The sequence below is a fragment of the Zootoca vivipara genome, chromosome 8, assembly GCF_963506605.1.
Source record: "Zootoca vivipara chromosome 8, rZooViv1.1, whole genome shotgun sequence".
Classification (NCBI taxonomy): Eukaryota; Metazoa; Chordata; class Lepidosauria; order Squamata; family Lacertidae; genus Zootoca; species Zootoca vivipara.
In genome coordinates, this window is record NC_083283.1 from 45,722,481 (window position 1) to 45,745,723 (window position 23,243).

General features: G+C 41.6%; 1 protein-coding gene across 2 annotated transcripts; it reads right to left on the minus strand.

Annotated features, from left to right (window-relative positions):
• Positions 1-8: 8 nt before the first annotated feature.
• On the minus strand, positions 9-22,432 carry ENOSF1 (enolase superfamily member 1). Of its 2 annotated transcripts, XM_035124565.2 has the most exons (16): positions 22,144-22,429; positions 21,161-21,269; positions 17,039-17,154; positions 15,460-15,546; positions 13,101-13,127; positions 11,304-11,376; positions 10,620-10,658; positions 9,611-9,693; positions 8,338-8,372; positions 6,580-6,667; positions 5,642-5,776; positions 4,586-4,627; positions 3,559-3,688; positions 3,164-3,263; positions 2,111-2,192; positions 148-865 (listed from the first exon to the last, which is right to left on the minus strand). In XM_035124565.2, the coding sequence occupies exons 1-16, from the start codon at positions 22,225-22,227 to the stop codon at positions 755-757; spliced, it is 1,341 nt and encodes a 446-aa protein (XP_034980456.2). In that variant the 5' UTR covers positions 22,228-22,429; the 3' UTR covers positions 148-754. The 2 variants fall into 2 exon arrangements, with proteins under 2 accessions (XP_034980457.2, XP_034980456.2); XM_035124566.2 differs by lacking the exon at positions 2,111-2,192 and having other exon boundaries at positions 9-865; positions 22,144-22,432.
• Positions 22,433-23,243: the final 811 nt, after the last annotated feature.

The window sequence follows — 23,243 nt, forward strand, 5'->3', positions numbered from 1 at the left end:
ATAACATACGTACTAAAGAAATATATGTGTATCACCTGTATTGTGTTACCATAATTTACATATGTTTCAAGTTTACCTACAAGGTAGTAAAAGGGAAGGGGATACTGTGTAAAATATAGAAAAATTGGAAATTGAAAAATAATAACAATAATATGCCAAGCCCTTCCCCCACATTATAGGCTATCAAATAGAAATGATATTTCATTGGGAAGACTTCTGTAGTTCCTAGTAAAGTGTAGTGATAACTTCCAGTGTCTCCTTCCATTGTAGTTATGGCAGAAGGTGAAAGCAGCAGCCTCTCCCTCCTTTGAGTAATTTTGTATGTATGCTATGCCCTATACACCACTACCCCCACCTCTGACATGCCTGAAAACATCCTTAGTATATATGACAGAACAAAACACAGCGTCTAGTCACAGTTTCTTTATTGAAACTTCTAAACTCAGCAGATGCACATTCAAAGTGCAATCTTGCATTATATAATACTGTAGTTCCTGGAACAGTGTCAGGAAAAATGAATCATGTACCCTTTCAGCTTAACTATTTAAAAGGCTCTTATTTTTCCTTAAAGTGATCAGGAGTTCTGTAATTGGGGCTGCAACCTATTCTTGTTATGTAAGTGGAGGAAATTGTTCTAAAAGCATTAATTTGAATCCGAAATCTTCTTGAAGCTTCAGCAAAACCAACCATTTGTCGTGGTAAATATAGCTCTGGGGAGCTTAAACCTCACCCTGAAAACTTTCAGTGTTTAAGCTTATTTTAGCTGTATTTTATGTTCACAGAGGAGCTTCTGCCAGACTTCTCCTTGTGGAAACTGGTATTTCCTTGCAGAATCTTCTTTCATTTCAGTGGAATATCCAGCTGTCTGAAAGAACAAATTATTATTATTATTATTCCCCTTTCATATAAAGATCACAGGGCAGTTTGTAGGATAGAAACACAAACAACGTAGCACAACAACAGACAAATTTAAAAGGTCATGAATTGCTTTTTTCTATTTAAAACATTCCACTTCACCAGGTCTTAGGCTGATCAGTCTTGCACCTTTGGCTAAACTGTTTCTATATTTCTATATATATATTTATATATATATATATATATTTATATATATTTATATATATTTATATATATATATTTCTATATATATGTTTCTATATGCAAGAAACTGTTTCTGTTTCTTGCAGCACTTAGGAAACAGGAAGCATGACTAAAGCTGCAATGGGGCTATATCATAGGAGAATAGACACGCTTACACTGTAAGAAGAAGAAGAAGAAAAATCCCAATTTTTCTTGCTGCCTGAACTTCTACTTCAGCCATGCTGTGGGGTGATAAAACAAATCTCTGTGTTGGCCACGCCTAGTCTGGCATAGAGACCTCAGAGGCATGACTAACATTCAGTGAGACTCTTGGGAGAAAAAGGTTAGCCACCCCATAAGATGTTCTAGCTACTTAAGACAATTTTCATGGAAACTTGTGCATAGAATTAGCCTTAAACACCTCTACTTTGTCACTATTTTGGCAGGTCTGCCTGGAAACAAGCTGGTATGATACAGAACCTGTTAACTTCTGTATATGTTGCGAATATAATTAGCAGCAACTTGCATATTGCATTCAATAATGCATTTTGCTTTGTGTTACAAAATTGTGCATTAATTGGTCATAGTGTTCACGAGGTCATAGTAAACAAAAATTAATGCTAACATCATCTGGAAGCTTACTCAAGGACCCTTAATTTCAATACTAAAATTATAAATACAAAGCAGCCATATATTTTGTGGATTTGCAAAATCTTCTTGAACACTGCTTCAGCAAGAGCCTTAATCCAAAGTTCAGAAGCTGTCCTGAGTATCCTTTATGGGTGGAGAACAGGATCCTGTTAGCAGAACCTAAACTTGCCTGCTCCCTGCAGGTGTATGGGGCCATCTACCTGTCATCACCTGCTATTACCATGACACGACAACCAAATTTAGCCTGTGGGCTGTTTTAAAACAATGACAACTTGCACATGCTGTGAATAGGATATATGTGGATTGCCCTCTTGCCTCCATTAAAGTTTGAGGAAAGACTTGCATTCTGGGAGCACTGAAAATAATCTGGGGGTACAAATACCTGTGGTGGCATATAGGATGCATTCTTGATTACTACAGGGTACTTGAAGTGTTCATGTAGATGGTCAACATATTCACACATCCTGAAAGGAAAACATTGGTTCACTAGACCCCTTTAAAGTCCTACCAGAAAATAAAGTTATTTCAAAATGACTCCAGTTTAACACAAGAAGTATTACATTCTGACATAAATCTAATTGAGTATAATGTTAACTTAAATTTCCTGTTGAGCTACCATGAGATATGTAAAGTGAAATACTGAGCTCCTAATAATGGAAGGAGTCCGTAACCCAGTAAGTTTCCCCCCTCAAAAAATATTATAAATAAGAAATTGAGTGTTGTAGCTTTTCACTGTGAGAACGTTAACTGCTGCATCAAAATAAAGCCAGCTTGGAGCAAAAATGAATGGGGGGGGGGTTACTTCTGAGCTCCATCATTGCAGTGCTGTACATTTTAGCTACATACAGAAATATATTGGTGGAAATACAAAACAAAACAAATATTTCAAAACACTTCAAGTAATATATCCACACTCAAAGAGAATGTATGGTATTGGCAAAAGGCTGTTATTTTGAGAAGTTGCTGAAGATGGAATGGACACCTCACCAATTAGCTGTATGATGATTTCACTATTAATTTGAGTAATAGTATATTGACAGTCCTGACAGAATAGTAAGTTAATTGTAATATTGTAATATTTTTTAAAAGAACATTGGGGTGGGGAAATCAAACACTACAAGTTATCGATCTTGTAACTGTTGAGAAATACATGGGAGTATGATGGTTGCTCAGGTTTGCTAAGTAAACAAAGTTTTAGAAAGACTTCAGACTACGGCTGGGATTAACAACAAGGGTTAAAGAGAGGGATAAAAATGAAAACCAGGGCCACGGTTGTGGCATAGAAGGGTAAAGCTTTGTCCTGAATTTCTCTATCAAAAAGATGATATGTATGATTGATCAAACACCAGAATCTAGGCATTGGGTCCAAGAGCCAAAAGCCAAGACTCTTGGAGACTGTTCCAATAGGGAAGAATCAGATAATACTACTACTAACCTGTTCTCAAGGCTACCAGATATTGAAATGTAGTCAAATATTATCAAGTGCTGTACCAGCTCACAGAGCCCAACCCCTCCAGCATGAGGACACACAGGGACTGAAAACAAAGGATACAAATTGCATTAGCATTGCTGACAAGGCAACACAACTTTTCATCCCTCTGGCCTAAAATATCCTTTGTGGTGTTTAATTCATTCCTTTAGCCGTTCAAAAATATATTTATCATAGATGATTCATCGAAAAAGCCAAACTCCCCTAATACTACCTACTTCCGCTATAAAGAATCACATAAAAATCTTGCTAACATACGCAAAACCAAATGCTATGCCAGCAGCAGAAAAGACCAGAAAACACACCTAGTACTACTACAGCAAAATTTTCAAGAGCCTTACCTTGAAATTTCTTGGCCATCAGCAGCACAGACAAGTTTTCATTGACACTGCCCAACCTGCAGCTATCCACCTGGACATAACTCAAGGCCTGAGCCTGCAGGAGCTGCTTAAACATCACTCTGTTATGACACTGCAGATGATGGAAAAAATTGCTTAGCCCAAATTATTTAATATCGAAATATTTGAAGGTTAGCTTAAAATCCATATAAACTACAGCATTTTATTATAGAGACTGTATGCTGTTGTTGCTTTTCAAAGCAATGCATATTAAACTTCTGCATCCTAAAAAACAGCTGAAGAGACAAAACTGAAAAGATTCTGACTGCCCTGTTCCATATTAAGGTTTCAAATTATATGAGGAATGGAACAGGGTGTATTTTTTAGCAATGCACACTCATAAAACAAATACAGTTGTAATTAACATATCTCAGGTGACTGCCCCAAAGAAGCATGCATGCATATTTAAATATAAAATACCTAGCACTTTGGGTGTGCTAAAACTAGTTTCTTGACAATTTTGATTTGTTCCATTTTTTTTCTTAAAGGACAATTCAGTAAATACTTCCATAAGTTGTTTAAATTTTAAGTAGTACTGTACAAGAAAATGATTTCAAAGCAAAGCTTTGAACGTAACATTTTATCACAATTGTCATGGCTCCATTCCCCATAGCTCTGGCACCAGCACCATCCTAGCCCTCCAGAGATACTTTTTGTAGGAGAATGAAGGGGATGGGAAACTTTCCTTCCATGAATTTCCTTAAAGTTGCAGTATGTTCTTCCCCGGGAGAAAGTCTCATTGAATTCCAGGGGGCTTACTTCCAATTAGACATCTATTGGATTGCTCGGTATATTAACTTAGGATCACAAGCTGATAGGCACACTTTATTTGGCACTTTCTCATAAACAAATATTTCAGTTCAAGGAAATGTGATGGGAAGATTTTACCCAATCACACATTTCAGCAAAGTTCGATGGAATGGCTTCCAAGACAAATAAAATGAAATAAGACATTTATAAAGAAACTTACTTGTTCTCCTGTTGCAACACCAATCCCTAATGGCGCTAAAGCCTAAAAACAAGAACAGCTTGTGACATGCCATAGGTTTCTGAGTTTTTCCAAATCCAGTTATTCACAGGGGGGAAACAAAACGTAATGGTTCTGCAATCATTTCATACAATTAGAAGAAAGCTAAAGGAAATGATAGAATTATTAGCATAGTTGATACTTTCTTTGCTTAATCAATTAGGTGTGAAGAATTACATAAGCGGGTGTGTGTGGCCATATGGAATATACTTGGACTGTAACCGAGCAGAGTTATGCACACAAATCCCACAGAAATCAATGGTGCTTAAGCATTACTAACTTGGTGTTGGATTTGGCTATGGTGTACATGCGAGACCACTGGTGCTCTAATAAGTTTTGATCACACATCCTTGGCTAGTATTATATTTCTCATATAATTTGAACTTCAGGCCAAACATATTAAAGAGTGCATGAATCACATGCATATTAGGAGCATTGCTGGTTGGCTTGTACATGGATGTATATATTTTTCAGTCTTTTATTAGCCTTCACAAATATGTTACTCATTTAAAGTTTAATGGAATATATGCTGGATGTGTGACAGGATATTGTAGCAAGTAGATGTTAATTACTTTTGACAACTGTTTGAGCCTGAACTCTGAGTGTTCTAAAGAAAAGCACAAGTCAATAAATCATCAAAGTTCTCTGAGAGCCAGTGTGGTATAGTGGTTAAGAGTGGTAGTCTCATAATCTGGGGAACTGGGTTTGCATCTCCGCTCCTCCACATGCAGCTGCTGGGTGACCTGGGGCTAGTCACACTTCTCTGAAGTCTCTCAGCCCCACCCACCTCACAGGGTGTCTGTTGTGGGGGAGGAAGGGAAAGGGAAATGTTAGCCGCTTTGAGACTCCTTAGGGTAGTGATAAAGCGGGATATCAAATCCAAACTCTTCTTCTGTTATGTAGAGAGTCCAATGCCCTGATTCAGTTGGAGCGAAACATAAATCCTAGATCTACATTCTAGGTTGTCATCTCACCAAAATGGAAAACAACTCCTCTGACCTTTGCAATAGTTGCGTGCCCAAGAATATCGTCGGGGGAAGTTGGTTCCTCGATCCACAGTGGTTTGAATTCAGCTAGTTTTGTGACCCATTCTATGGCTTCTTTCACTTCCCATCTTTGGTTAGCATCCAGCATCTGGGAATAGTTACAGACTGCATTCACTCAACCATGTCATCGAACTCAGTGTTATAACAATGGCGATGTTGATTTTAGACAGATGGAAAGTAATGAGAATTGAAGTCAAGCTTTTCTTATGATACACACTAGGTTCATACTGCTGAGGTGTTAAACAATTTGAATCATCTAGTATCTGTTAGCTAGCATTTTCAAGTAGGAAGAAATAATGTACCCGATTCTCCAAACCACACATTTATTCTAAAGAAACAAAGTCCTAATTAACTATGACCAACACAGGACTCAAATGTAGTGAAAAATCTGAGCAGTTATGCTTCGGCTAAGACTGAAGTCCTGTGCATGCTTCAGTGGGACTTGCTTCCAAGTAAATGCACACAATGTGCTTATTACAAAATAAGAAAACAAAACACAATTCTAAAGATAGTGTCTGAAGGAAGTTTTGGAGGGTCATATAACTAAAATGTATATTTTTAACATTAAGTTCATCAAAGCTGATTCCAAAAAATAAAGAGACTCAGATTTGTCAGTATGCCAAAAGCAGGGTTCCTCAACCTCAGCCCTCCAGATGTTTTTGGCCTACAACTTCCATGATCCCTAGCTAGCAGGACCAGTGGTCAGGGATGGCGGGAATTGTAGTCTCAAAACATCTGGAGGGCTGAGGTTGAGGAAGCCTGGCCAAAAGCAATGGCTGGTTACTTTCCAACCCAACATAGGCATGGATTCCAACCATCCACATGATCGACAGTGACAGGCAGCATGATAGGTATTGCAACAAAGCATATCCCTAGATATGTGAGATATACCAGTGTATTTTCAGGACCAATCATTTCTCTAACAAGTCTGCATCTTCGAATGTCATCCTGGAGATCCGCTCCAACTTTTACTTTGAACCTAGAGACACAATTGTAATAAAATTAAGATGGCTAAAAGTTTGTAACAGCTTTTTTCTTCTATGATCGCTCATTTCTTTTATCTTTTATGTAAGAGCATAAAAATCAGAACTGGAGAAGGGCAAGCTTTTCAAGGCCAAACTCAGTCTTTGCTCGCCTAGAAGGAGCTAATATAGACTCAGTTTAGATTGGGGCAAAATTAATTTGTTTTAAACCTGGCCCTATGTGCTCTATAAATAACTTGTTGCAGGCCTAGAAGACTTCCCTCCCACAATATCCTTCTAAAACCCACCCACAGGAACTCAACGGATTAAGGACTTCCTACTCCTAGACTCTTTAAAACCTGATGCCCCTTTCTTCTTTCTCCCAAAATTTATCATGAAATGTTACTTTTTAAAACCTGCTTCAGGAGCCTTGATTACTTAACTGCTGTGATAACAATGTTCTGAATGCAAGGAAATGATCTGCAAAGTGTGAGAAACTATATTTCCTAGGAGTCTTGGTACCCACAATGTTGCTGCCACTCAAGACTTCTGAAGGAACAGCCTTTTCTTCAGGCACCTCTTCCAGGTATATATATTTTTGAAAGAACGGGAAATGGGTGTCTGTGGCACTGAGGAACACTGTTGTTAAGAGATGAAGTAATTATGAACCGAGACTGAACTTGTGGAAGACTTGGTTTGGGCTCAGAACTAGCCCAGGAGTTCCAGACTGGAAAAGTTTATACTCCACTCTCCAACTCTGAACTTCAGAAGCAATATGAATGAGAACAACTGTTGTTCTTTCAAATGTGCGTAAAAACACCTCATGTAAATTCATGTCAACCGGTGGACTCAACAAGATGTGAGCATGAGTAACTTGATGTAGGACTGAGTCCAATGCCTCGATTCAGTTAGGGTGAAACATAAATCCTAGATTGACATTCTAGGTTGGTTTCTTCACACCCTAAGTTTGTGTCTGCACAGAAGATACAACTTGCCTCCACATGCTCAGATACCCCTGCAATGCAGAACAAAGGGACCAGTCGTGCTGCTCACCTGTTTGAGGTGTAGGAGGACAGTCATTCATTTATTTCTTCTTTCCTTCAGCCCGGCAATTGATATGAGCTGTCAAAGCTGATGGCAACAACTTTGCTGTAGTGGTTGGTGGCACTCACCTGATCACCCATCACCTGTGTTGCTGCTTCTTACCAGGAGGGGGGTTATGCGGGATGTGGCAGTTAAGGTCTGTCCAGTGCAAATGCACACACACCATGCAGACCTTGCCCCTGCCTCCCAGGAAGCAGAAGAAACGCAGGCAGCAGGAGGTCAGGTGAACTACCAACCATGACTGCAACTTTTGGATGTAGTGCAGACATCCCCAAACTGCGGCCCTCCAGATGTTTTGGACTACAATTCCCACCATCCCTGACCACTGGTCCTCTTAGCTAGGGATCATGGGAGTTGTAGGCCAAAACATCTGGAGGGCCGCAGTTTGGGGATGCCTGATGTAGTGCCCGTATGTACATAAAGCAGCAATTGTGTAGCCCACTTTGGAAGCAAATCAATAACTTCCAAAAACAAAGGTAAGAAAATTCATTTTCTCTTGTCGTTTTCCTGACAAACCAGAACTTGCTTGTTATGTAGATCTTATAAAACGAGAAGTGAAGTATTCAATATAAATTGACTATACCTGGTCCAACCATCCTTCAGCGCTTCAGTACACAGCTGCCAAGAAAGTTACATCTGTCACACACATACAGCACACGTGAGCAACAATTTGTACAAAAGGACTCTTAGCCAAACCGACAGAATCTGTTGGTTTTTTGTCTCGTCTTTCATAGCAGCGTATTTCACAGGTTAATGGTGACTTCGCTCGCTTAGTGTGATTTAAGATTTATCGCTTTTTAGGTTCGCTGGTCTAGAGCAGCCTTTGCAAAACTAGTGCCCTCCAAATATTTTGGAATGCAGTTGCCATCAGCCTCAGTCAACACAGTTCTGCTGGCTGGGGCTGATGGGAGTTGTGTAGTTCAAAAACATCTGGAGGGCACCAGGTCGGCAAAGACTGAAAAAATGGGGAGTGAGAAGCAATTGTCATTTCACACAATCCCTGTATGTGTACAATACAAGTGTGTCTACTCACACAGCATGCAGTATCTAAGGGAGAGTCTATCTTGGGAGATCTGTCTGTCACAAAAGAGGGGCAAATGGTTCAAGGGAGCAATATCTACTTAAACCAGCATTACCACACATGGACCATGAGTCATACAAATTGTTCTATGCACAGCAGGAGAAAGAACAAACCCTTTAAGACTTGTTTCCATATCCCACCCACATACAACAGCCAGGGAAAATTGGACAGATCTGCCCATCTCTGCAATTTCATTCCCTCTCAGTTTCTCGTTTGTAGTCCTAAATTCAGCTCTCCACATTTCAACACCTTGCAATAATAATAATAAATCCTTGTGAAAATCCAAAAGCATTTAGTGCCTGTCTCCTAATTTGCACCTTTCTGTATGCAATCATGCCTATAGACGTATTTTTGTAAAGCACTTTCCCCTAAAATAATGCATTTTTTGAATGTTACTTTCATTAATACATGCACTTTTATGGACACAGCACCCCAGTATATGCATTCTTGCACACATTACTTGGTTTTTAAAGTTCTGAACGTTGGCTGTGTTTCCATTTGCATATTATTTTGGAAACTCTGCATTAGGAAAGTTTGCATTTTAATGCAAACTGGATCAAATTTATCCTCCATCCCTAGTGTGAACCAGTCTAAGAGCAACAGTGACCCATGTGCATGCTAAAAAAAACCTGACAATATCTGACACCTGCATTTCAAAATGGAACTTGCTTTGGACTCTTCCTCTGTACTGCCTAAACCAATTACGTTTGTTCATCTTTTGTGCATCTGAACTCAAAGCAGAAATCTAAATGGAAAGAGTGCGGAAGAACCAAACCTGTTTCAGCTGTTGGTCTGGATAGCCTAGCCAAGCACACGATGTGGTATAAGCTGGGTAGCCGTGTTCCAACATTTGTTCTTCTACAAAGAGGCAGAACGTCACCACCAGCAATTTAAATGAAATTTCCTTGCAACAGAATCACTACCCTGGGAATCCCACATCTGGATTCCCTACAACAACTGGACACTAAAGTAAAAATGTTTTAAAAGACCTCTAGGATGAATGAAAAGCCTGGATTCCTACAGGGTCATTTCCCACTGCTTTGCCTGAAAGTAGCTAGAGTTTCCAAACAGTGCCTTTAAGGAAGGGTTGAGGAACAACCATTTGTTGTTGGATTCGCAACTCTCCTCATCGCCAGCCAGCATGCCCAATAGTCAGGGAAGGTGGTAGTCCAACATGTAGGTGCCAAGTTCTGGATTGAAAAATCCGGGATCAGCAGCACCGTGGCACCGGAAGTCGCTTCTATGCACTTCCGGACATGCGTAGAAGCGACTTCTGATGCCGCTGTGCCCATTTCCAAAATGTCCTCAGTGCCAGAAGTCGCTTCTACGCACTTCCGGAAGTGCATAGAAGCGACATCTGACGCTGCGGACATTTTGGAAATGGGCATAGCGGCATCGGAAGTCTACACATGTCCGGAAGTGCGTAGAAGCGACTTCCGGTGCCGGCGCGGCACCAGAAGAACATGGCCGCTGGCAGGAGCTCCGTAATCCGGGGGAATACGGGGTAATTTGCCATTCGGGACACCTGCTGGAAACGGTAAGAAAATATGGGGGTTTCCCGGGGGAAACGGGGTACTTGGCAGCTATGGTCCAACAACATTTGGAGGGCCACAGGCTCCCTGCTTTAAGAAGAAAGAGAAAGAAGGCTATTCCTTAGTGCATTCAGTGTCACAATGCAGTTGAGAGATCAGTGGCCATTTCCCATATCAAGTTTCAGAAGAACCTTTTGGGATGCAAACTAATAATCAACTAACAGCAGAAGGAAGATTTTTTTTCCTGCTTACCTCTTTGTTTTTTCCCCACTAGGCCACTTTGAAGGATTGCTAGTGAAATGGAAAGAGAAAGCACAATGTTAAAACCAAAATGCAATGTCACTCCCATCTTTATTTATAAAGAGTGCTATTTTTATAAAGTGAAAGTACATGGAACGGCACTTGCTGTACAAATAATTACAGGGTCTACTCTGAGCTGTTACACTGAAGCCTCAAGCATGAGCCATGAAGTACAGTTCACAGTTTAAACCTCTGCTTAGTCACAGATTCACTGGTGGCATGGTGTCATAGGGAAGCCATTGAGTTTCAACCTCAGCCCCCTGGCTCCCCATTTGGAAGATAATAATAATAATAATAATAATAATAATAATAATAATAATAATAATAATAATATTTATACCCCACCCATCTGGCTGGGTTTCCCCAGCCACTCTGGGCGGCTCCCAACAGAGGACTAAAAACAGAATAAAACTTCAAACATTAAAAACTTCCCTAAACAGGAAAGAGATGGTTCTAGTGGGCTGATCCAAGAACAATTTAAAAGTTTACTGAGGTCATGAAAGTAAAGCACATTAAGTACTAAGAAAAAGCACTCTACTTACTAATTATTGAATACTAGATTTCCAGATTTGGAAATCAGTAGGGTAAACCTAAAGTAAGTTAACATAGGTATTGCGGCCTATAAAAATAACTTACTGAGAGCTTCTTCTTCTGTCAGGGCATCCGTAATATATCTGAAATCTATGCAAGATAACAACTGTTTAGGATCCTGGTAAGGAAAGAGGAGTCAAATTGTTGTATTATTTGAGAAGTGAAACACCAGGTATGATTAACCCAGCCCAAGAGACATTTTCCATGCACAGAAACAGGTTTGTGTGTTCAGAGGTCTGTTGATGCTTGCCCATCCGGAGTCACTAATCTCATGTGCCAACTTTGCTGGCTGTGGCCAGAGCAAGATCTGAGCCACAATGTCCTACTCTGGAGAACTCCTGGCACCTTACAATGGTGGAAGCAAAATAACAGTACGTTTCCGAGCACAATTCAAAGTGTTGGTGTTGACCTTTAAAGCCCTAAACGGCCTCGGTCCGGTATACCTGAAGGAGCGTCTCCACCCCCATCGTTCTGCCCGGACACTGAGGTCCAGCTCCGAGGGCCTTCTGGCGGTTCCCTCATTACGAGAAGCCAAGTTACAGGGAACCAGGCAGAGGGCCTTCTCGGTAGTGGCACCCACCCTGTGGAATGCCCTCCCACTAGAGGTCAAAGAGAACAATTACCAGACCTTTAGAAGGCATCTCAAGGCAGCCCTGTTTAGGGAAGCTTTTAATGTTTGATGGATTTCTGTATTTTAGAATTTCTGTTTTTTTGGAAGCCGCCCAGAGTGGCTGGGGGAACCCGGCCAGATGGGCGGGGTATAAATAATAAATTATTATTATTAAATTATTATTAACAAAAGTACCAAGTTTGAAACCAACCGTGAGTTTCAATGCCAATATTGTTGCACACATACAAAGCACACCGATTCTCTTCTGTACTCTCCCACTGGGTGGCATTGGTTCAAGTTCAATAAGTTTATTGTGCTAGCTGAAGGCCAGGACAAAAACCATATAAACACAAACAATAAAAATATAGAACAAATCCTCTGCTTAAACCAACAAAACAATGCAAGGGCAGCATTGGTAAAGTGGAACTTTGCTCAGCCAGGGGCGTAATCTGATGTGGCACATGAATTGAAAACCACCGATCTTTAGAATCTGGTTTGTATAGACACAGGACCTCTAACACAGCAAACGTTCATTGAGAAAGCACTGTGTATAGAGGCAAATGCACACAAGCAGCATGACAAGCTGCAAAATTGACATTCAAACGAGTAACCCGATGCAACAAATACCAAAACATGCAGGCTGTACAATTTTAGATGTGGATCCTGTATATATATTAGCCTCTTGGAATAGGGACCTGCCAAACTTGCTGCTTATAAAGTGCTCAGTATATAGATGGTGCTACAGGAAAACAAATAATGAAAATACACTAGTTTACTTTTTGAGGACCAAAATAGTACACAGATTAAAATAGCCATTTGCTTACTTTTCTTTGATTACTTAAGCCTCAAATGTTTAGTGATATCAAATTACTTACCAACAGCTTAAAAACAACATAAATATGGCTTTCTATTGTAATATTGACAATCATAGCATTTCTTTCTTACTGCACTTAAAAAATAAATAAATGAGCACTATAAATGCCAACTAACATCTGGTATAGCATTTGTTCATGGACAATTGTTCCAAGGCAGAGACAGCTTTGCACAGCAATGCAAGAAGCACAGAGATGACAAGTAAGCTGTGTAGTCCACAGGACTCAGGAGACTTTGTGGATTTTTGCCACAAACTATTTAACTAGTGATAGGTCGCAATTTGTAATCATAGCTTTATACCATTACATTAGCACAGCAAGGACATGAATAAACAATTAATAATACAGTTTTTTTCTCACCATGTCAACAAGCAGTTTCCAGAGTGGCTTTAAAAAAATGAGAGAGAGAGAGAGAGATTGAAATATTTAAAGTTGTTTTGTCAGGTCTGAGGGAGGGGAGGCCTATTGTGGGAGGCCTCTAAGTCCCATCAGTTGCAGCCATGACTGACAGCCTGAGATGATAAGAGATGTATTCCAACAAAATCTGAAGGGGGACAGGTTCCTCATCCCTGTGTTTGAACACTTATAACAGTTGTTAGGGTAAATTAACAGGTTACAGAAAGACAGCTGCTTATATTCTCTGACATGCAAGCCAGGAATTGTTATAAACTGCTGCTCAGGTTCCATTAAGTACAACACCTGCATTTTGCAATTGGGTGGTACTAGTCGTTTCTGTTAACATGCTCTCTGCAGGGGCCCAGGATCCTGAATGCACAGGTCAGAGGCTGCTTGCGTTCCTCCGACAGGCTGGCCAAAGTGATGAGGGGCTTTGCCCTGTCTCTGTTACTGTGTGGCTAGTTCCTCAGTATTTTAAAGAACACCTCTGGATTTTTCTTACACTCTGCATGTATTTGGCCATGGAAGGATCATTTCTATACTAAACGTAACCGGCTGATTATCACAATACTAATATATCATATTCTGTAATCACCTTAACATGAGACACACATAACGCCCAAATCAGTCACATAATATAAAAGTCTTATAAAGTCTAAACCATATATATTTGGAAATCATTCTGTTTCTACAAAATTGATTTTGGAAGCATCTGAAATGCTTTACTTAAAGAAATAATACTTCTCTCCATATATCCCAAAAGGCTATAGTTAGGTTTATACTGAAAAATCTCATTCTGTGGAATGCATATGGTAGGTAGATTTCCCCCACCAATATTTGCACTTGATTTATATGACTAGAGCATTGAACTTACGAGACACCTGGATTCAAATCTTCACTCAGCCAAAGCAGGAGATCTTGCCTCACTCCTTATCCCTCAGCTTTAATAAATGCAGAAGACTTAACTAAAACTGAACACCCACTGTGAATTATTTGCACAGTACTTTGAGGATAGGATCCACTCGATCTCACAGGTCACTGTGGTAGCATTCAGTTACAGGATGCATTATGGGAACTGACCAGGCATTTCCATTTGGATGCTTTGAGCTTATGCAGCCTAAGAATGGAGTGCTACAACCTGCCACCTGTTTGCTCAACCTTTGCCTCTCATGGCTACTGAGAGCTGGCAGGCCTGGACAGCTCAGTTGGTTACAGCATGGTGCTAATAATGCCAAGGTTGCAGGTTCAATCCCTGTATGGGACAGCTGCATATTTGTGCATTGCAGGGAGTTGAACTAGATCAGGGGTAGGCAACCTAAGGCCCAGGGGCCGGATGCGACTCAATCGCCGCCTAAATCCGGCCCGCGGACGGTCCGGGAATCAGCATGTTTTTACATGAGTAGAATGTGTGCTTTTATTTAAAATGCATCTCTGGGTTATTTGTGGGGCATAGGACTTCTTTCATTTCCCCCACCCCCAAAAAATATAGTCCAGCCCACCACATGGTCTGAAGGACGGGGGACCAGCCCACGGCTGAAAAAGGTTGCTGACCCTTGAACCAGATGATTCTCAGAGTCCCTTTCAGCTCTACAATTCTATAATTCTAGGAGAAAGATGACAGCATCTCAGCTGCCTTGAAAGAGGTAGAGATGCAACCATGCCTTGGAACTGATAGCTGCTGTCAGTGAGCCCCTTTGAAGGTGCGTCTTTACCCCAGTCAACTGATTGGTGCTAATAGCACACCTTCAAACAGCTCACGATGAGCCCTGCTTTGTCCATTTTCAGGTATGGTTTGCACCAGTTCTGGCTATTCCTATTACTGGCTCCAGTCATGACCACTGACGGGCAACACCCACCTACCACATGTGTCTCTTGAGGGCAAATCTGAATCATAGAATATCAGTGATATAAATAGATCAGCCACCTGAAATCAGGAAGATTCCTCCACTTCCATCCATGGAAAAATAGAATACAGTGGTACCTCGACTTACAAACGACTTGACAACCGAATTTTTTGACTTACGAATGGGGGTAATGGTCGCGCGCTTACGAATGCCTCGACATCCGAAAGAAAACCGCTGCAGTTTTAGATAGGGATTTTTCGACTTACGAATTTTTAAATAGGGTTGCTTTGACTTACAATTTTTTCCGTTTCCAATGCATTCCTATAGGAAATCGTGTTTCCAATGGCGTTTTTCGACTTACGGATTTTTCGACCTACGAAGGTGCCTTAGGAACAGATTAAATTCGTAAGTCGAGGCACCACTGTAGTTGGGAGGTAGACTAAACTGTGAGTCTTGTCCACTTGTTTCCAATCCATTACCTTCCCTTCCTGTTTGGCCCACAAGTCCCAGACCGCATTCAGAATAGCAGCTGTGGCTAAATGCACAGCTCCTTTCTCAGGACCAATCTGTTGACAAAGGGATGTTGTCAATATATTATCATAGCCATGAAGAGATAAGTATGACACTCTCCCCAAAGGCCTACAAGGTATCTAAAGCATTTAGAATAATCTAGCTAGGGCAGCCTCCTTCCTTGAAAGATATCAAAAAAAGGTTGAGCAAAGATACCCTTTTATGGAATAAGCAGCTACGTGTCTCCTTGCAGTTCTGTAAGCCTATAATTCTTGGTTCCCAGACTTGCTGTGAATACATATTTGTATGGAAGCAAACAGTGAAGGGGGGATGCACGACACGTTAAGCCAAACTACCTTGGAGCAAGACTGCGAACCATGCAGGCTCCCAAAAGATGTTTCACAACCACTTTGCTCCTCCCTGGTCAATTTTACCACCATGCCAAGATATGGCTTAGCACGCCCTCTGAACAGGGACTCCTGGTTAAGTTCTTTCCTTACTAACTGTAAGCTGTAACCAAGAACAAACCTTGCCTCACCAAGTGAGCATAAAACTTACCCACTTGGACTGAGCTTAGCTCTGCCCATCACAGAAGCAAAGAGGAATGAAATGGCTGAGCGCTCCTCTCCAGGATCCCACACATTCTTGGTAAGTCAGAGTTTGGCTTTCCATGTCATGCAAATCAGCCCTTTGAGATTTAGATAAATTGAGTTCAATTATATTCCAAGGTGTATTAAAAGTACAGCTAGCATTTTCCAGCACACCCAGCACAAACAAACACATACATTGCCTTGTACAAAACCACAACATGATGGGCGCAACTCACCTAGCAATGTCCCTGCATTGTTTGGGGTTTGTACAACAGCAGCCATTTAGTGAATATTTGTTGAAAATGTGTAAGTCAATAAATGGGGCTGAGTGAGAGCATTTGATGTTGCCATGAACACAAGACTACAAGCTATGTTGAACCTAAGTCTTAGGTTGCGCCAAGTCAGCTCTGCTTTACTTGGTAATACATGTCTGATGGCAGGATCAATACCTACCGTATTGGCCTAAATATAAGCCACACTTGTTTTCCAAATTCCGACCATGAAAAGTTAAAAGTGCGGCTTACAAAAATGGGCTTTTACAGTATCACTGCTGAAACAGACATAGGGTAAAACAGAACAAAAAATGTTTTATTGCCAATTTGCGAGCTTGAGACTGTGAGTGCCTGCGGAATTGTAGCAACTGAATAGCAATTTGCGATTTTAGCAATTGTAGGGTAACTTTTGTGGACTTGCAAGATCAAAGGCTTAAATTGTCTTGGAGTTACAATTCTACCAACCGCAGCAATTTTCAGCCTGTAACCCAATTTTAAGGGAGCGGCTTATATTCGGGTATTGTATTTCCCCCCCCCCTTTGTATTTGAAAGGTGTTGCTTATTTGTGGGTGAGGCTTATATTCGGGCCAATACGGTAAATAGATTTCCAGTTATTTTTTTCTTACACGGAAACACTTTTGCATTCATGCATTAGCCTTATTCCAAAATGCTGAAAAGTATCTTACCCATCGGAGCTGCCCATCACTGGTGAGCTGCCGGTAGAAACCTCGAAAATCACCAATTATTTCATCCAAGTCTTTATTGACCACATGAGCAGAGAGTGCATTGACTGCACAGACAACTGCAAAATACACCAAAATCTTGAAGGGCTTTAAATTGCAAATGAATCCAGGATTTTAGTGAGCTGTGAAAATACTGTGTGTTCAGTCCTTCAAACCAAAGACAACTCTTGAATGAAATCCTAGAGCGATGAAATGCCAGTTTGGCCAGGGATGACTGGTTAAATCACAGAATTGTCCTTGGCACTTTACTTCTACCTTTCTGCACTTAGCATGAGGTGGACAACAAAACTATGTAAAATTACAGTATGCCAAATACAGGAGGAGGATTAATCCTAAAGCCGCTTAGCGCTCAGCTAGGAACTTCTTGGAAGGCAGGTTATAAATCAAGTAAATGGGAGTGGCAAATAATGAGGCCAAAGGCTTGTCTAAACAGGTAGAAAGTGCCATGAGCTATCACAAGGGAGGGAATTCCAGCCTGGGTGCAGTCACAGACAAAACCTTTTTCCATGTCCCGTGAAAACGCTACCCAGATATTGACAGGACTTTTCTGATTTTTTTTAAAACACAATTGGCTTCATAGGAAGGCAGGCGACCTGGTCCCAAGTCATTATGAAAGGACTGCTAGTGTTTCAAGAGAACAAATAACAAATTTAATAACAAATTTAAAACATTGTCAAAAATGTATAAATTGCTGTTGGAATGGCATTTGAAAGATGAAGAGGTTAAGTCAGTTATGATACATTGGGCCAATGATTTTGGTTATAATATACAGCTAAAAGAGGGACGCGGGTGGCGCTGTGGGTTAAACCACAGAGCCTAGGGCTTGCCGATCAGAAGGTTGGCGGTTTGAATCCCCGCAACAGGGTGAGCTCCCGTTGCTCAGTCCCAGCTCCTGCCAACCCAGCAGTTCAAAAGCACGTCAAAGTGCAAGTAGATAAATAGGCACCGCTCCGGCAGGAAGGTAAATGGCGTTTCCATGCGCTGCTCTGGTTCGCCATAAGCAGCTTTGTCATGCTGGCCACATGACCCGGAAGCTGTACACTGGCTCCCTCGGCCAGTAAAGCAAGATGAGCACCGCAACCCCAGAGTCAGTCACGACTGGACCTAATGGTCAGGGGTCCCTTTACCTTTTATACAACTAAAAGACTGGGAGAAATTATGGAAAGAAGGAACAAAATCTACTGCATGCAATGCTTTGAAAGAAAATGTAATGAAAATGATGTACTGTATAGATGGTATATTACACCAGTTAAATTAGCTAAAATGTATAAAATAAGTAATAAATGTTGGAAATGTAAGGAAAAGTAAGGCACTTTTTATCATCTGTGGTGGGAATGTAAGGAAGTGAAAGGCTTCTGGGAAAAGATTTATAATGAGATGAAAAAGATGTTGAAATGTACATTTTTTAAAAAAAAACCAGAAGCATTTTTACTTGGTATTGTAGGCACTGACATTAAAAGACAAGATAAAAAACTGTTTTTATATGCGACAACTACAGCAAGAGTATTATTGGCACAGAAATGGAAGCAGGAAGAACTACCAACGAAAGAGGAATGGCAGATGAAGGTAGATTGAACTAATCAGATTTTGTAAAGCAGTTCCTAATTTTGGCAAGAAAATAACAGAACTCCCAAAGGATTGCATCCCATCAATTCCTTCCTAGCAGAAGTGGGATAAGGTAGGGTTTTGGAGTGTGTACAGAAAGTATCTGCGTGATACATTAGCCAAACTCCTCTTACTTCAGTTGAGGTGAACAGAAGCAGTAAAGGATATAAAAAGAGAACTATAAGTCATATAATCCGATTAGGGTTATCACAGCTGTTTGATCAACATCATGCCTTGCAACTCATTTACCGGTGTTAATAGCTGCAGCAAGATACTGCAGTGGAGTGGAAAGGCTTTAAAGGATTATGATTCTGTTGTTGCACTGAGATCAGAAGGAACTGCAGGTGGCGAAGACGTTACTATACTAAGCAGAAACCCAAACTGATGGGAAAATTGCTCAGCAGTTTGCATTGGTAGAAGATGTGCGGGAGACAAGGGGCAGGCGGGGGGGGGGGGGGAGAAGTAGCCAAAATGTTTCTAGAATAAAATAGCTGATATTGCAAACCTTTTCTTTAAATCTGATCATGTTTGCAACATTTTACATCACCATTTATACACACACATCCTGGTAAATGATAGAATTTCACCTGCTGCTTGAGAGTGCTTTCCAGTTATTTCTTAAATGTAAAGCACGCCACTGATGATGAGCATAGGAAACTTTTCATGTGTTTTAAAAGAAGCAAATTTTATCCAGGTTGAACTCTATTGCTAAATGGCATGCGAATCTACACAGATAACTAGATTAAAATAAATTTTGGGGTGCAGGAGAGTACACGTTATCCACAGAAGTGCCCATTGTGTGTGTGTGTGTGTGTGTGATTAGAAAATGGCATGAAATTTAAGTAGTTTTTCCAGGAATGTGGTACATTGTGCATGTGGCAAGATCGAAACGTGAGAGAACATTAAATGTGGGAAGAAATGGGGCAGTTTGCATCCAGTTATTCTGAAACACACACATGTGAGGTGAGGTAACTTGTTGGCTAGAGCTGATGGGAACTGGAGTCAAATAACCTATGAAGGGCCACAGTTTCCTATCCCTGTTTTACAATAAATATTAGGTTCCAGATGCAGCAGAAAGGCATCAAGGTCTATATTTACTGATTTAAAGTCAAGACCACACCAAAACATAATTGAAAAATGTTTACTTATCAGATAAACTTTATCTGCAGAACCAGAAGGCTCTTATACCCATAGGGCTGCTATTTTCACATGGTGACTGAAATTCTTCAAAGAATCCTGTGATTAAAACATTTATTATGGCATAGGTTTTCACAGACAGCAGTCCACTTCATAAGATGCATGAGAAGTAGACGGCCACCCATGAAAGCTTATGCCATAATATGGAGAAAGGGAACCTCTGGCTCTCCAAAGGTTGCTGGAAAACTCCCATCATTCTTAACCTTTGGCCATCCTGGCTGGGGCTCTGAAATGGGAGTTCAACATCATTTGGAGGCCTACAGGTTCCCCAGCCCTGACATCTGGTTGGTTTTTAAGATGTCACAAGCTTCATTTTTTGCATCAACAAACAAACATGGCTGCCCCTCTGGAATAAGCCAGCAGGTGGTGATAGAGCCCACTAATGGCAGCCCTTCATAATATGGGATTTGTGTTTAAAAGCTTCTTACTCTATGGTTTAGTCCTAATGAATGCAACAACTTCACATCAGTGCTACCAACCCTGTTGCGTGCTGGCATTAACATGTTTGAGCTGATGTTCAGGGAAAGAAGCTTTTAAAATATCATGATTTCTGAAAAAAACGGAGGCTGCTTAAAACAACACTTTGGCAACCTGCAGGCAAGATCTGCAAGGATAGCTTGCCGTTAAATGTCATGCCTAAGGCAACAGGGACCCAGGTGGGGCTTGCTGATCAGAAGGTCGGCGGTTCGAATCCCTGTGACGGAGTGAGCTCCCGTTGCTTGGTCCCAGCTCCTGCCAACCTAGCAGTTCGAAAGCACGTCAAAATGCAAGTAGATAAATAGGAACCGCTACAGCGGGAAGGTAAACGGCGTTTCCATGTGCTGCTCTGGTTTGCCAGAAGCGGCTTTGTCATGCTGGCCACATGACCTGGAAGCTATACGCCAGCTCCCTTGGCCAATAATGCGAGATGAGCGCGCAACCCCAGAGTCGGTCATGACTGGACCTAATGGTCAGGGGTCCCTTTACCTTTACCTTTAAGGCAACAGGAAATGGCAAAAGTTTTGTAGGTACCCTCGATATTGAAGTAGTATTAACACTAACAGAAGTAATGAAAATTCTCTAACCCTTGGCCAAAAGGTTTCAGTGCTCTACTCTTCTCTACGGCTTTACAGCGGAGCAGTTGCAATACATGACTTATTAGTACACTACAAAGATCAAGAAAGCTCCTGAACTTGGATTTCCTCTTGGAGGCCCTTCCCAAAGAGGAAGTGTCATTTTCACAATAGATGATTCATTTAAATCAGAGGCAACATGATAACTTACCCACTTCTGTCCCTTTGCCCAGCGTAAAGGTTAATCCATAACCTTTGAGCCCGTCAGGAGCATCTGTTTCTATTACAACATAAACTGCAGAATAATCTGGGTCGGGGTGCTAAATGGAAGAGCAAAAACCACCAATATTGATGCCAGCAACACACACACACACTTGCATCTACATCTGGCTTCTTACATAGACATATTCACCAACTACAATTTTTATGAATAAGGGTTGTTGTTTTTGTGTTTTAAAATCAAGATGTGCAGTGTATCTCTTTACCATCAGCGTTGTAGGAAAGGGCAGTGAAAGCCTTCAAGCAGGAAGCAGCAACTTTTTCTTCGTTAAGAAATTTCCCTATGAATTTACTAACAATAAAAGGGAACAGTGTAGTTCCATATAGAAAATGATGTAGTTTCTCCCCTGTGGGTATGGGTGGTTATTGTTTGTGTTTGTTACTATGTTATGTATTCTTAGGTTTTTATATTGTAAACCATCATGTGATCCTCAGATGAAGGGCGTTATAGAATTTCTAGTTAAGAAGTCCTGCCCGCCCCCCAAAATCCTGGCTACGCCCATGGCACTGGATGCTTTTTGGTTTGAGTTTATAACATTATTTCAGCAAGACTCCGACCCCGGGCCTGATAATACCTGTCATGAAGCTATTTGCCCATCCAAACCTAGCTGCGTAAAGGGACAATCAGCGTGGTGTCTAAATCACGACAGATCCAAGAGCAGAATGCAGGAACACGTCTAAAGTGACCGACTACTAGCATCCCTTCCTAACCCATTTAAAACTAGGCGATGCAACTTCCGCAGCTCCGTTGAGCTTGGGAAAACGCCCGAGGGAGAAAAGCAAGAGAGGCAGGCGAGCCCAATCGTCGAGATCTAGCGTCGGCACCCGAGGAGATCTCTGTCCTGCTGGAGCCGTCGGAGATCCGGCTGCCTAGCGGCGCCTTGGCAAGAGAGCGCGCTCGGGCGCAGCGCTTACCATCGCGTCTGAGCCATGGCGGGCCAGGGACGTGGGGAAGCGGACGTCGCTCGCGGCCAGACCCAACACCTTCCCTCGGCCCATCGCGACAGGGAACCTCCGGCGGGAGTTCTGCGGGAATCCGCTTTCCGCCGACCCCTGGGGATCCCTCCGGGACGCCGATTGGCCCGCGCCGCGCTTGTGGGCGGCCGTATCCGAGGGGAGGAGGTTGGAGGGGGAAGCAAATACCGAGGAGGCTCGAAGAACAGGGAAGAGCTAGAGGAAGGGGCGGCCCCACAAGGTAGAGCTCCACAAGGCGGAAAGAGGCTGGCCGGAATCCTGGCCCTGTTTGTGTCGCGCAACTCCAAGGGGCTAATCGCGTGGTGTTTGCGCTTATCCTGGAGCCCCGAGGCTAGCTTGACTTGCGCCGTTGCGCAACTATGCCTTTTTAACGCATTTCTCTCCCTGCCTCAAAGAATTCTGGGTGCTGTAGTTTCTTAAGGGTTGCTGGAAGTTGTAACTCTGCGAGGGATGAACTACAGGGCCCAGAATTCTTTGGTGCTTCCAATGTGCTTTAATGGGGGTTGCGCTTGAACTCAGGAAAAAACACCTGTTTCTTTAATAGCATGCAAAGGCAGACTGCAAAGCTTACTTTCTCCCACACACACCTCAAAAATGGATACCGGTTCTCAAGTTTATTCTGGCAAAACCTTTTGTGGACTTAGGAGTTTATACCACAATAAAGGTCTTACACTTACATAACAATTGTCTACTTAGAAGCCCCATTGATGTCAATGTTGCTTACTCCCAGGTGAACAGGATTGATTGAAGCCTTAACTCTTGGTCCACCATCCCCTCCTGCAACAAAGTAACACATCGAAGACTTGGGACTTGAGCATTTATGGACACATCCTCTTTGACTAGGAAGTTCTTTCTTCAATCCTTGATGAGGATAGGGATTCTCCATAGTTATGGTGCACTTTAATCTATATATTCCAGGAGTGGGCAAGCATTTCAGATATCGTTGGACTCCCAAACTGCCATAAGCCCTTGCCAGCATGCTCAATGGCCAGGTATGGTGGGAGTGGTTATATAACAGCAGCTGGAGAACCACAGATTCC